At 42.8% G+C, this 13,349-nt stretch overlaps 1 protein-coding gene across 2 annotated transcripts in view; it reads left to right on the top strand.

The window, feature by feature from the left end:
- The window catches only part of CCDC186 (coiled-coil domain containing 186), a 46,610-nt gene that overhangs the window by 27,259 nt on the left and 6,002 nt on the right, over nucleotides 1-13,349 (top strand). For both annotated transcript variants that reach the window (XM_056120501.1, XM_056120502.1), the window contains exons 7-12: nucleotides 2,043-2,147; nucleotides 2,842-2,940; nucleotides 3,346-3,432; nucleotides 5,742-5,884; nucleotides 8,543-8,798; nucleotides 9,706-9,895. In XM_056120501.1, coding sequence (XP_055976476.1) covers nucleotides 2,043-2,147; nucleotides 2,842-2,940; nucleotides 3,346-3,432; nucleotides 5,742-5,884; nucleotides 8,543-8,798; nucleotides 9,706-9,895 — 880 coding nt within the window. The remainder of the gene's footprint in view (nucleotides 1-2,042; nucleotides 2,148-2,841; nucleotides 2,941-3,345; nucleotides 3,433-5,741; nucleotides 5,885-8,542; nucleotides 8,799-9,705; nucleotides 9,896-13,349) is intronic.

The following is a 13,349-nucleotide window of genomic DNA, read 5'->3' as shown; positions in this document are numbered from 1 at the left end:
TCCCAGCTCTCTTCCTGGCCCACCTGTTCTTTCTGAAGAACTGGTGTTTTTACCAACTAGTGTTTTGCTAGGCCTTCTCTTTGCACAACACCTGTTAGGTCATAGGAGGCTAGGAAAGCAGTGGGACACGGACATTGCTTTCAGCGTGACTGGGTTGGGATGGTCCCCATTTACCTGCTGGCGAGGAGAGGAAACTCACTCAGAATATTGGAATGAATTGTTACCTTGGGTGCGCTGGAAGCCACTTCTGGAGATGAGGATCAGAGTCAGGGGCCTCTTAGTGAGTCTTCAGTCATCTTTTGCTATTTTCAGTCCCTGCCCACTAAGTACTGGAAACCCATTGGACTCTAGTGGTTACTGAATTCTAATCACACCCTCCAGAGAAGGTTACCAAGAATGCAGGCCTTAGATGAGGGAGACTCAGTCATCGCTTGGTTCATCCTTTCTGTGTTTTTCTCCTCTGCACCCTCCTGGAGAACACGTGGAAATATGTCTTTCATACCTCCTTTTTAGAACAAAACTCTATTGGGTGCGATATGTAAAGACTGCCCCTCCCGCGGTGGACCGAATGTTAGCTCACCTGCGTGGTTGCTGCCTGTTTACGTCCCCGCGGTCTCAGGATGAGTTCTTTGCCAGGTGTGCCTGGAATATCAGATACAGTTGGAATTGTATTTCTGAATAATACATTTATTTTATAGATTAGGCTCTGTAGAAGACAAGATTTGTGAACTTAAAAAACAACAACAACATAAACCAACACAAAAACGTAACAGTAGGAGCTGTAGGCTAGTTACTGAATGCTAGTGAGGGCTATAGAACTTCAGATTCAGATATTCAGCTGACCCCTTGACATTGAGTGGCTTAGATGACATATGCATATTGAGTGTGACAGCTAAAGCCGTCCAGATAGTGTTGCCTCCATTGTGTCCCCATTTCAATAAAAGCAATTATCCTTTGTGTTGGCCCGCAGAGACTGTCTCTTGCTTGATTCTCTTCTGCTCTCAGACATTACACCTGGTCCTTTACTTGATCTTCCTTTTTAATCTTTGTTTTGTTTTGGGGCCACCTCCAGGAGTGCTCAGGGCTTGCTCCTGACTCTGCACTTGGGGATCACTCCTGGTGGGCTTGGGTGACTACCTGGGGTGCCAGGGATGGAGCCTGGGATGGCAGGCTGCGTGCAGGGCAAGCGCCTCACTTGCTGTCCTGTCACTCGGGCCTCCACCTGATCATTCTTTCAGATCTTTCAAATCTTTGCTGCTCTATTCATTTCTCAGTGGCTGCCCTTTCTGAAAGATCAACGGTTACCATTTAGGAATACCCTGGATTCACTCTGTGAATAGAAGTTTCTCTCCCTCTTTGAGAAAGGAAGTGACTAGGAGGAGATGATAACTAAATTTGGTTTGAAATCCACACGGTATCCAAAATCCATGGGACCGAACTGGCATCTGATGGAGAATTTTGAGAAAGAGCCTCCGGGCTGAGTGTTAGAATATGAAGTAGGAAGTAAGTCAAGGAGACACTGTGGCAACAAAATGAAACAGAAAGAAGAATCTATTTTAATCAAACTGGAAACAAAGGAAGAATATTTAAAGTGATTAAAAGAGGAACAGATTAAGTTACAAGTCAGAAACCAGAAAAAGTAATTAGATTTGATGAGAGAGTAGTCCCAGCAGCCATTTAGAATTATAATTTTATAGGAGAGTGGTTGGGAACAAAAACCAGATTGCTGGGTGAATCTGTACAAAGGCGGTTTTGAATGGCTGCCGTGACCATAAAGCCAAGAATTGTCTCTAACCCTGTGTGAATAGTGCGTCACACTTTGCTCTTATTGTCTTAGCAGGTCAGCAATTTCTAGTGATTTGCTGAAAACCCTTTCAAGTCAGATTTTATTTAATGGCTCTCAGTTAACTCAAACCTACTTTAGTATCCAAAACCCTCAATGGTGAAGCTGAGACAAGAACTATCCCTGCTCTCTGATCTTTGTTCTTACCTTTCATCACAGAGCTGTGACCAGCTTTGTTGCTATCTTTTTGTCAACACAGGAAACCAAAGATAAACTTAAAGAAACAACAACAAAGTTAACTCAAGCAAAGGAAGAAGCAGATCAGATACGAAAGAACTGTCAGGATATGATAAAAACATATCAGGTATGTGTAACTTTCCTGGTAGATTAATAATAAATTATGTGAAATATCAGTAAATTTTTTATAGAATTTGAGTATAGGCTGAGTTTGGTGGGGTACAGGTTATGTTCTTTGCAAACACACTCGCAGATTAAACAGATCTTATTAGCAAAGTTTTGAATAATAATAGTGTCTGTCAAAATAATGACATATTCAATATTATGTCAATATTCAACAGCGGTAGGGCGTTTGCCTTGCACGCGGCCAACATGGCTGACCCGAGTTCGATTCCTCCGTCCCTATCGGAGAGCCCGGCAGGCTACTGAGAGTATCTCGCCCGCACGGCAGAGCCTGGCAAGCTCCCCGTGACATATTCGATATGCCAGACACAGTAACAACAAAGTCTCCAATGGAGACGTTACTGGGCCCGCTCGAGCAAATCGATGAACAACGGGAGGGCCTTTACCTTTACCTTTATTCAATATTCTTGAATATGTCAGAATAATGAAGAGTACAAGCGAAGTTATAGCTATTTCTTACATACATTATTCTTATTTGTACAAAAGTAATGTATTTAATGTTGTCTTTTGGTGCATGAATCACTTAGTTGCATCTTTGTATTTTGCAGTGAGTAAACTTAATTGCAAAGCCTTCCTAAGTTTTCAGAGTATAAAACTTGAGAAATTAGGTCATACTTTTTTCTTCTTCTTTTCTTTAGGAATCAGAAGAAATTAAATCAAATGAGCTGGATGCCAAGCTTCGAGTCACAAAAGGAGAACTTGAGAAACAAATGCAAGAAAAATCAGATCAACTTGAGGTAATAGTTCTGTTCTGTGTGTGCCCTAGATTTTGCAGTAAAGACAAGAGGAGGGAACAAAAACACAGGTTTTGTTTGTTTGTTTGGTGGCCATTCCTATGGGTACTGTGGGCTACTCTGAGCCAGGTGCTAGGGGATCACTCCTAGAGTTGCCTTTGGGGTTGCCATGTGGTATTGGGGTTGGAGCCCAGGACCTCAGTGTGTAAAGCATCTGTTTCTGTCTTTGAGCTGTCTCCCCGCCCACTGTCATCTACTTTTAAGATCTTTTGGCCAGGACTTGGCAAACCTTATGGAGTGCAAGGCCTCAAGCAAGGCACATACCCTACTCGCTGTACTATTTCTTTAGCCCCAAGATCTAGTTTAGTATATAATTGTCTGTTGGTTCTTTTTCCCAATCTTTACAAGATGCATCACGCCAAAATAAAGGAACTAGAAGATCTGAAGAGGACATTTAAGGAGGGCATGGATGAACTACGAACACTAAGAACGAAGGTAATTAAATCTGCAGTTCAGACTTAACAGGAAGGGTGAATATTTTAAATTCATTCTGAGGTTTAATTGTTGGAGCAAAGATAGTTATAGATAAATTTTGCAAAATTAACCAAAACAAATATAAAATAACCACTGAGGAATAGAGTATTAATTCTCTATAGAAGCAACAAAAATATCTATGGTGTCTCTTTCAAAGATACATATTCGGTTTTTTGTTTGTTATTTTGGGCCACACCTGGTGAGGCTCAGGGGTTACTCCTGGCTCTGCCCTCAGGGATTGCTCCTGGCGATGCTTGGGGGATCATATGGGATGCTGGGGATTGAGCTCATGAGTGCTAGGCAATGCTCTACCTGATGTACTATCTCTCTGGCCCTGCCTTTGAAATGTTTGCCAAATATTCTTGTGTCAATGTGTTTGGAGTATCTGTAACTTACCCTTGGGCTCTGACCTAACAGCAGGCTTATCAGAAAATTGACTAGAAGGAAGTTACAATGTTAGGAAACAATAGAAAGTCTTTGTTTCTCCTGAATATATTTAATAGTCTTCTACACAGCCTTTCCAGTATTTATAGTCTATTGTCAGGCATGCACTGTCCTCTCGTTGTTCATTGATTTGTTCGAGCAGGCCCAGTAACGTCTCCATTTTTTGAGACTCTTTCGTTACCGTGTTTGGCATATCAAATACATCATGGGGAGCTTGCCAGTATTTGCTGTGCGGGCGAGATACTCTCTGTAGCTTGCTGGGCTCTCTGAGAGGGGCAGAGGAATCGAACCTGGCTCGGCCAGGCAGGCTGCGCACAAGGCAAACGCCCTGTGCTATCGCTCTGTGCTATCGCTCCAGCCCTTATATATATTATCACAAATCACAAATCATCCTGTTAATCGTCGATTGCCTCGAGTAGGCTCCAGTAACGTCTCCTTCATCCTAGCCCTGAGATTATATTCAAGGCTCTTTAGGAGAATGAGACCCATCATTGTTACTGGTATTTGGCATATTGGGTACGCCACGGGGAGTTTGCCAGACTCTGCCGTGTGGGCAGGCTACATTCGGTAGCCTGCCAGTTTGTCCAAAGTAGGAATGAGATAATAAGATGTCATAATAGGATGTCCGGGAGCTGGTTTTTATAGTCTCTGAGTCTTGGCCGTTGATGGGATTACACGGCGCCAGGGGGCCAGTTGGTGGGTGTGACCCCCGCCTACTGGAATTTGGAGGATCTGGGTGGAGGATGCTTGGCCCAAATCCGAGTAGGCTTGGAGATCTTGGCCCCGGAACCCGCGTGACTTTGTCCCTCTGCCAGTACCTTCATGTGTGCGGAGAGTGGTCTCAGCATGGTGGTGGCTGGTCCTGGAGGTCTTTGGCTGCCGGAGCCCTGGTCGGGGCGGGGAAGAAAGCTCAACCCACTCCCCTCCAAGGGGCCCCGGCGGCGAGGATAGTCAGGCGCTTATAATAATATCTATTTTAAGATAAAATTTTAAGATGGAATGATAATACAGAGGGTAGGGCACTTGCCTTGTACGTGCCTGACCTGGATTTGATCCCAGGCATTCCATATAGTCTCCTGAGCACCACCAGGAGTGATCCCTGAGTGCAGAACAAGGAGTAATGCCTGAAATTCATAAGGTGTGACCCCAAAGCTTAACACATATGCATGCGTATATATACGTATGTATTTATATTTATATATGTCTTAATTATAAGAATCCCTTTTAAGTATTCCTTTTCATATGAATGTCAAACATTTTATATGCCATTTGTTTAGAAACAAGCTTCTAAGTAGTCACCTTGAACTTGTGATCACTTAAATAATTTTCACATGTGCCCTTCTGTTTGTTCTCTATAAAGGTTGTAATAGTGGCAAGGTATATTCTGTCTTCTCAGGAGTGGAAGTAGAGACTCAGCAAAGATAATGAGGCTTTTTTGTTTGTTTATTTTTTTGGTTTTGGGTCACACCTAGCTGTACTCAGGGGTTACTCCTGGCTCTGTGCTCAAGAATTATTCCTGGTGATACTTGGGAGACTGTGTGGGATGCCGGGGATCAAACCTGGGTCAGGAGCAGCAAGGCAGCCACCCTACCTGCTGTACCATTGCTCCAGCCCCAAGATAAGACATTCTGAACCTTACCAAATCATGAGCAAAATCATGATTATCTGAGACTGAAACTGTGGACTATTCAGTTCGATTATATTTCTTTCACATTAATGCATATTCATAATTCAGCTTATATTATTGGCATATGGCCACTTTCTGAAATAGTTAATATGGAATAAGAAAATATTGTCATTTAACTTTGATGATGATTATTTGATAGGTAAAATGTCTTGAAGATGAACGATTAAGAACAGAAGATGAATTATCAAAGTACAAGGAAATTATTAACCGCCAAAAAGCTGAAATACAGAATTTATTGGACAAAGTGAAAATTGCAGATCAGATCCAGGAGCAGCATCAAAGGTAATAAAATGAGCAATTTTTGTTGTACTAAGTTAGCAGGCTTTTTAATTCTACCACTGAATTCCATTTTTATATATAATGTTTGCATTAGATGAGAATAATTTGGGTAGCTAAAAACTTTCAAATTCCTGTCTTCATTTGAACGTTTTTGGAATACTTTTGAAGTTCCCATTGTGGCTTCTAAAAATCAAAGTTTATATTCCCTAAACATTGGCAAAAGCAGTTTATAATATAGACAGAATGAATTTCAGTTTTGTTATTCCTTGGTGTCTAAATTTTGTCACGCGTATGCCTTAATGCTCACTTTTTCTTCTAAAAGGCTGCTGTATTGCTCAGTATCCTTGCATGTATATAGCTTTCAGTCAGGAGCCGACATTATTCTTTAGCTTCATACCAGATCACTTAATGAAGCTCTGATCATAACAATGCCTGAATCTCAATTTGGGTTGAACTCAGCTATTTTCTTTTTCATGCCTTATTGGTACCTAGGACTAGCGTTGCTCACTGTCGTACAGATTGATGATGCTCTCAATTTATGGCCAGTATCCTCAACTGGCAATATTAGTGCACCTTTTCTCTTACTGAACGTCCTTAGATGTTATCTTAACATCCATTCCAAACCTCACCCTTCCTGCACTTTTCCAGTCTTCCATCTTACTTTCTTACCTTCCACCTTACCTTCCATCACTCTAGTTTCTTGGCAAGTGATCACCTCTTTCTTCACAGAAAAAAATGGGATACATCGGCTAGCAATTGTATCACCATCATGCTGTCAGTTCTGGGAACTTGCCTGCATCTGCAGCCAATCTTCTTTTCCTCCTGTGGCTCTGAAGGAAATACTCCTGTTCTTTGAATTTGTTCCCTCTGCTGCTGTGACCCCGTGCTCGTCTGCCTTTGCATCTCTTTCTTGATAGTTTTTTCTTTATCCTTTACCTCTCTCAGTTTTTTCTTTCTATATTTAGACCATGTCTTAAAAATGTCAAAATTCTTGTTCCTTTTCCTACTGTTCCTTTTCTTTTTTCCTCCACCCCCAAGCTTATTAATAGAATCATCTGTATTATCACCATTTCTTCACTTTCTTTGTTCTTCTCTGCCTAATTCCAGCTGCTTCTCCAACATTCCATTAGAAATTGCTAATGCCTCTTTTAGTTGACACCTATCAAAACTCAGCCTTGCTTGAATTTTCAGTGTTTTCTCACACCACGAAGACCATGATCTTTTTTTTTTTTCACATGTTTTACTAATTTGTCTTCATTTTATAAAAACAGTGTCCTGGTATTTGTCCCCATTCATCTCCACTTTCTGGTCTCTCCTTTTTGTGTGCCCTTTACAGCTGTTGCTTTCTGTCACAAGTCTCTTTTGCTGTTGATTCATCTATCCCTGAAGTTTGACTGAAAAAAATCTCTAAATCATCATTTTCAGCCCTTTGTGCTGAGTTCCAATCATGAAAGTATCAAAGCTACATCAAACCTTAACATGTCGGAAGTGGACTCATTTGTTCTGCCCACAGATGTGCTTCTCCTCTCACACTCCTGGGATGACCGATAGATGGAGTGGCTCTGTGCTGCTTCAGCCCAGGAACCCGACACCCATTGCCTCCTCGTCCCCTCACACATCTGCCAGCAACACTGTGGATGCTGAATCGGGCCTCATTCAAGTTCATTTGCTTTTTATTTCTCCACGGCCGCTGACATCATCCAAACCATTACTTGCTTTCTTCTGTGAAACTGCTGCAGCTTCTGGACTGTTTTTTCTGCTGACTCTTTCACTGTGGCTTATATTTAAAAAGGAAAGCTTCTCAAAAGCTTGCAGTGCTTTCCCATTGCCATAGGAATGACCTAGTGAGTTAGGATGTCTTCTTGTGGTTTGGAACAGTATCAGTGAACTCCCTCCTCGTTTCTCCTGTAATCCCCATTTTCCTTTCTTGTGTTGTAGCCATAGTTGGTTAACAAGAATTTATTTGATGATGTCTTAAGAATAGAATGCAGTCCTCGTCTTCATCAACATTGATCATCTATTAGAACCAACCAAAAATCCTTCTCTTGTTTTCTTTCCACCTTTACCGCTGACCTGGACCATACTTTTCTACCTGGACCATACTTTGTTGTTCCACTAACTCCTGTTTTTCCTTTAGGTCAGGATTAAACAAACTGGGAGCCACAGCCAAATCTATTCACTGTCTCTTTTATAAGTGAGCTACGTAAATTCTGTTTCTTGTTCCTTTAAAATCGGCACGTGCTGCTTTCACACCACAGAGCTGGATAGTTGCACAAAGGCCACATAGTTTTCTCAGAAGTCTGACTTGATGACCCTTGGGGTCTTTTTTTTTTATGGGAAAAGTTCACTATCCTCCATAAGTATTACTTTAAATGTCAGTTTCACTAAGTTATTGATGCCATGTGTATGTCCAGCAGCACAAGGTTTGATCACATTCCAGAATTTCCCTACTTGGCTGAGAGGTCTTTGGAAGTAGAGACTGTGTTGGTCTTCATTAAATGTTCCCAGCTCTTAGATTCAGCATATGAGGTTTTCATGAATATTTAAGTTAATGAATAAAAAGCACCTTTACAAAGCATTTCATCAGGTGAAGATTCCCCGACCATTGACTTCATGTTTTTTAATAGTTTATTTTTTTAAAATATAAACTTTGTTTTTTAGAGGTAAACAAGAAATTGAAAATTTGAAGGAAGAAGTGGAAAGTCTTAATTCTTTGATTAATGACCTACAAAAAGACATCGAAGGCAGTAGGAAAAGAGAATCTGAGCTACTACTCTTTACAGAAAAGCTCACTAGTAAGAATGCACAACTGCAGTCTGAATCCAATTCTTTGCAGTCACAATTTGATAAACTTTCCTGTAGTGAAAGTCAGTTACAAAGCCAGTGTGAACAAATGAAAGAGACAAATCTGAATTTGGTAAGTATGAGTATACATTTGACTTTTAAAGCAACATAGCAAGAAGAACATAATAGATAGAATTTCTCAAGTAGGCTAAGCCAGATGGTGTGGATTTAAGCTCTTTTTTTCTGTGTGGGCTGTTTGGGTCACTCCTGGTGGCACTCAGAGGACCATGCGGTACCTTACTCTTGCCCTCAGGGCATGTGCTCTACCCGCAGAACCGTCTTTCTCATCTGATATAAACCCTTTATTATTGACTGATATTCTAGTAATTCCACATGTAAAACATGATGGTTTTTTTCTCCACCTTAAATAGCTTATAACAAAAATCTCTATAAAGAAACAGTTTACTTTTGAAAATATGGAAATTAAGTTTTATGTCATTTGTAACTGGAATCAATATGGTGTGGGCTTTTTGTTTTGGTTTGGTTTTTATGGTTTGTTTGCTTTTGGTGTTTGGGCCACACCAGTGTTGCTCAAGGGTTGCTCCTGGCTCTGCACTCAGGAATTACTCCTGGCAGGGCTCCGGGGACCTTATGGGGTGCCAGAGATCAAACCCAGGTTGGCCACTTGCAAGGCAAATGCCCTACCTACTATTCCATCCCCTCAGTATGTATTTTTAAGTACTTGCAGTTCCTATATTTTATAGATAAAAATAGTTTAATATTTTCAGGTTAGGAGAGTATCCTTAAATTACTCATAATATGAATTTTGTTCAGATGTAGAGACATGTTATTTTGGGAATGTGTCTCCTACATTACTACATGTGACATTTGAGGTGCTCAGGAAGCAAAACCTGCTAAGGATTGATGACAAAAATCTACTTTTAAGAGCTTTCTACTTTTTAAAGTTTTAAAATGTAGGCGCTCATGAAGATAATCCCAGGTATTAAAATCTGTATTTTCAAAATCTTCTTCATATATAGGAAAATAGACTATTAAAAGAGGAAGAACTGAGAAAAGAGGAAATCCAGGCTCTGCAGGCTGAACTCACTTGTAGACAAACGGAAGTGAAAGCACTGAGTACCCAGGTAGAAGAATTAAAAGATGAGCTAGTGACTCAAAGACGGAAGCATGCCTCTGGCATCAAGGATCTTGCCAAACAACTTCAGCAAGGTATACCATTCTCTCACACTTGGATCTTGATGTTTTTTATTCTTAGAATCATTGTGTACAGAGTATAAGTTTTACACAGGGATTCTACCACATTGTTCATAAAATATTAATGCCTTAAAATATTCATAAACCAAATTGCTAAATTTCTTTAATACTTTAATAGTTTCCTGAGTAGTCCTGGCATCTATGATACTAAAAAACTTTTATTAACAGAATCACAAAAATGGAAGAACTTAGAAAGTACCTTAAGTTGATAATGTTGAAATTGGGGGTGGGAGTATCTCCTAGGCGTTGCTTAGAGACCCGGGGGCCACTCCATTCACTGCTTGGCTGGGCTCTGAGCCGCATGGTTCCAGGCTTATCCAGGGCTACACTTGCTGATGCACAGAAACTGACCGTCCTGGAGACAGAACTCAGGGCCTTGTGCATGCCAGGTGTGTGTCCAGCCCTTTGTTTTTGGGGTTTTTTTTTTCTTTTTGGGTCACACCCAGCGATGCACAGGGCTTACTCCTGGCTCTGCACTCAGGAGTTAGTTCTGGCGGTGCTCAGGGGACCATATGGGATGCTGGGAATCGAACCTGGGTTGGCCGCATGCAAGGCAAACGCCCTACCCGCTGTGCTATCTCTCCAGCCCCGTGTCCAGCCCTTTGAACCGTTTCCCCAGCTCCTTGAAATTCTTTTGGCCATTTGGTCTTACTAGTGACAAGTATTTTAGCACTGTGTTCTCCAACATAATTTATAATTTTATATATTTGTGAAATGTAAACGTGTTCTTTTCTAATCATTTGAAAATACAGGAAGCAGAGGAAAACATTTACTTATTCATTCATTAGGTTTTTGGGCCACACCTAGTGGGATTCAGGGCTTACTTCTGGCTTTGTTCCCAGGACCCACTCCTAGCAATGGCTCAGGGAATGCTCGTGAGTGCTGGGGATTCAACCCTAGGTTGGCTGTGGACAAGGCAAGCGCCTCCTACCCACTGTTCCATCTCTCTGGTGCTAAGAATGGATACTTTTTGTTGTTGTTGCTTCGGGGCCACACTCAGCAGTGCTCAGGGGTTACTCCTGGCTCTGCACTCAAGGATTATTCCTGGCGGTGCTCGGGGGATGATAGGGAATGCCAGGGATCAGACTCAGATTAGCTGTGTGCAAGACCAGTGCTCTCCCCACTGTCCTATCGCTCCAGCCCTTAAGGACCGAAAATCTGGAGAGTCAGAGGGTGGCAGCGGACGTTGATGCTGGTACTGGTGGGGCCAGGGCGGCCCAGAAACTGCATAATTTGACGGGAATGAATGTAAGCGTCCTTTCTTAAGAGAGAGGCACTTTTTAAGTCCAGCCTGGCACCTGGAGCTGCATGGTGCTCCAAGTGCAGCTCAAAGAGAGTGCCTGAGTGCCTTTACTGAGACCACCCTGGTACCCACCGCGGGGCATGGCCCGGAGCAGGATCTCTGCAGACGGAGGCGGTGGCCGCAGATGTGAGCTCCAAAGCTGGCAGTGCTACCGCAGCTCTTGGCTCTGTGGACTGTGGTCCGCTGTGGTGGCAGCATTTTTGTGTGAATGAACAGTGCTCTCTGGATCCAAACAGGCACCACCGCGCAGTGTGGGTCCTGGAGTTGAGGAGGTGTCCCGGGTTCCTACCACGGGGAGGGTCCGGCTCCAGTAGCCAAGGCGACTCGCCACCTGCAGGGCATCCTGGCAACCACTTTTCCTCCCGGAAAACACTCCCGGATCAACCCTCACATCGGATGGTGCCTCTATCAGTGTATTATGAAGGAAAATCTCCCTGAGTGCCTTCTGGCTGGAGACCCAACCTCAGGGCAGGGTGTCTTGCCACCTGGTCAGTTTCTGCTGGACTGGTTGCTGCGGTCACCCAGAGTGCCTAAGCCAGGCACAGTAGCAGCCCTGGCCCCAGTCCTGGTCTCTGGGGCCCAGAGATTGCGGCGCCAGCAGCGGCCAACCTGAACCTGCTGGGCGAGAGCATCAGCAGCCTGATGGTGCCCTCGGGCCTCCAGACACACCACAGTTCCTGCTACATGCCTCCAGGCAGACTCTAACTTGGGACCAAGTTTTCTAAGAAATTAAACCACAAAAATTTAGATAGGTGTGAGTCACCCACAAACCACCTCCGACGCCACCCAAAAAACTCATTTATCTGCCTTGCTCCCGAGACCCATAAATGAGATCAAAAGAGATCAAAAAGACACTGTAAATCTTCTGGGACCCATGTATGCCTGAATAATCTAGGGCACATTGGCGGGATACGGGTTAGCCCAGTGGCTGCCCACTACCCAAAATTGCTGCTATACCCCCAGTCGGACTCCGCTGTCTTGGGTTGGACCTTACTGAGATACTAATCTACTGAAAATTTGCGTATGCAGGTTTTGTGACTGAAATCTTCAGGCTTCTCCTATAGTTAGGATGGGCTACCTCCCTTCACCTCCCTGTATTTCTGAAAGCCTTGGCAGTCACGTCCACACCCAGTTAAAAAAGCTATTCCAGCTGTACCTTCCTGAAAAAAATACTAAACTCTCTGAACAAACACAATGACATCTTATTACCTGTATTGCAAACCAATATGCACAAACGGAGAGAGAGAAAAGGAGGAAAAGTGCCTTCCATAGAGGCAGACTGGGATGGGGTGGGGTGCTGGGAGATGGTGGGAGAAAAACTGGGGACATTGGTGAGGGGAAATTGACACTGGTGGAGGGTTAGTTTTGGAACATTGTATGACTGAAATCCAATTATGAACAGCTTTATAATGACCTATCTCATGGTAATTCAATTTTTAAAAAATTAAAATAAATAAAGAATAGAAAACTGTAAAGGTTTTATCGTAAGTTTATCATAAATTTCAATCAGAAATTCTTGGAGCCCTGAGCACTGTGAGGAGTGAGCTCTGAGCACGAGCCAGGAGCAGCACGTGTGTGCCCCCTATGTACCCCCATACCCTCTGCCAAATACTAAGAGTTGTTGTTTGTTGTGTGGCTCAGTGGCAGAACATTGCCTTGCCTCTGTGTGGGGGTTTTGTATTCTGTCACAATCAAATAAGTAAAATAAAACACCTCAGACATAAAAAATGTAAATTCTAAGGTTGAAGCTCAGAGAACTAGAGAACATGTTTGACATGTCGGGGCGCCCTGGGTTTGATCCCTGAGTTCACGCAGGGAGCCTCAGCCCCAGCAGTGCCAGGAGTACGGCCACCCTTCTAAAAAATCGTGGGAGAAAACAGAAGATCTGGTGTTCTCTCTTGACATGTGTCTACATTGTTTGGGGCCCTGCCTTGGTCACCTGAGTACCCAGACGTGATCATTCACAGCTGGAAATGAAACCTGGATTCATTTCCTTTAAACATGAAACGTTTCCTTTGTTTCATACAGCCATTATCTGTGCCGTATCCTTGGATGCTAAAATGAATTCTGACTTTCTAGTATTCTATGTAGGCCATAGAATCTGAT

Source organism: Sorex fumeus, unplaced genomic scaffold (assembly GCF_029834395.1).
Source record: "Sorex fumeus unplaced genomic scaffold, SorFum_2.1 ptg000043l, whole genome shotgun sequence".
Taxonomy (NCBI): domain Eukaryota; kingdom Metazoa; phylum Chordata; class Mammalia; order Eulipotyphla; family Soricidae; genus Sorex; species Sorex fumeus.
The sequence above is the reverse complement of the archived record's forward strand: the minus strand, read 5'-3'. Positions and strand labels throughout refer to the sequence as shown.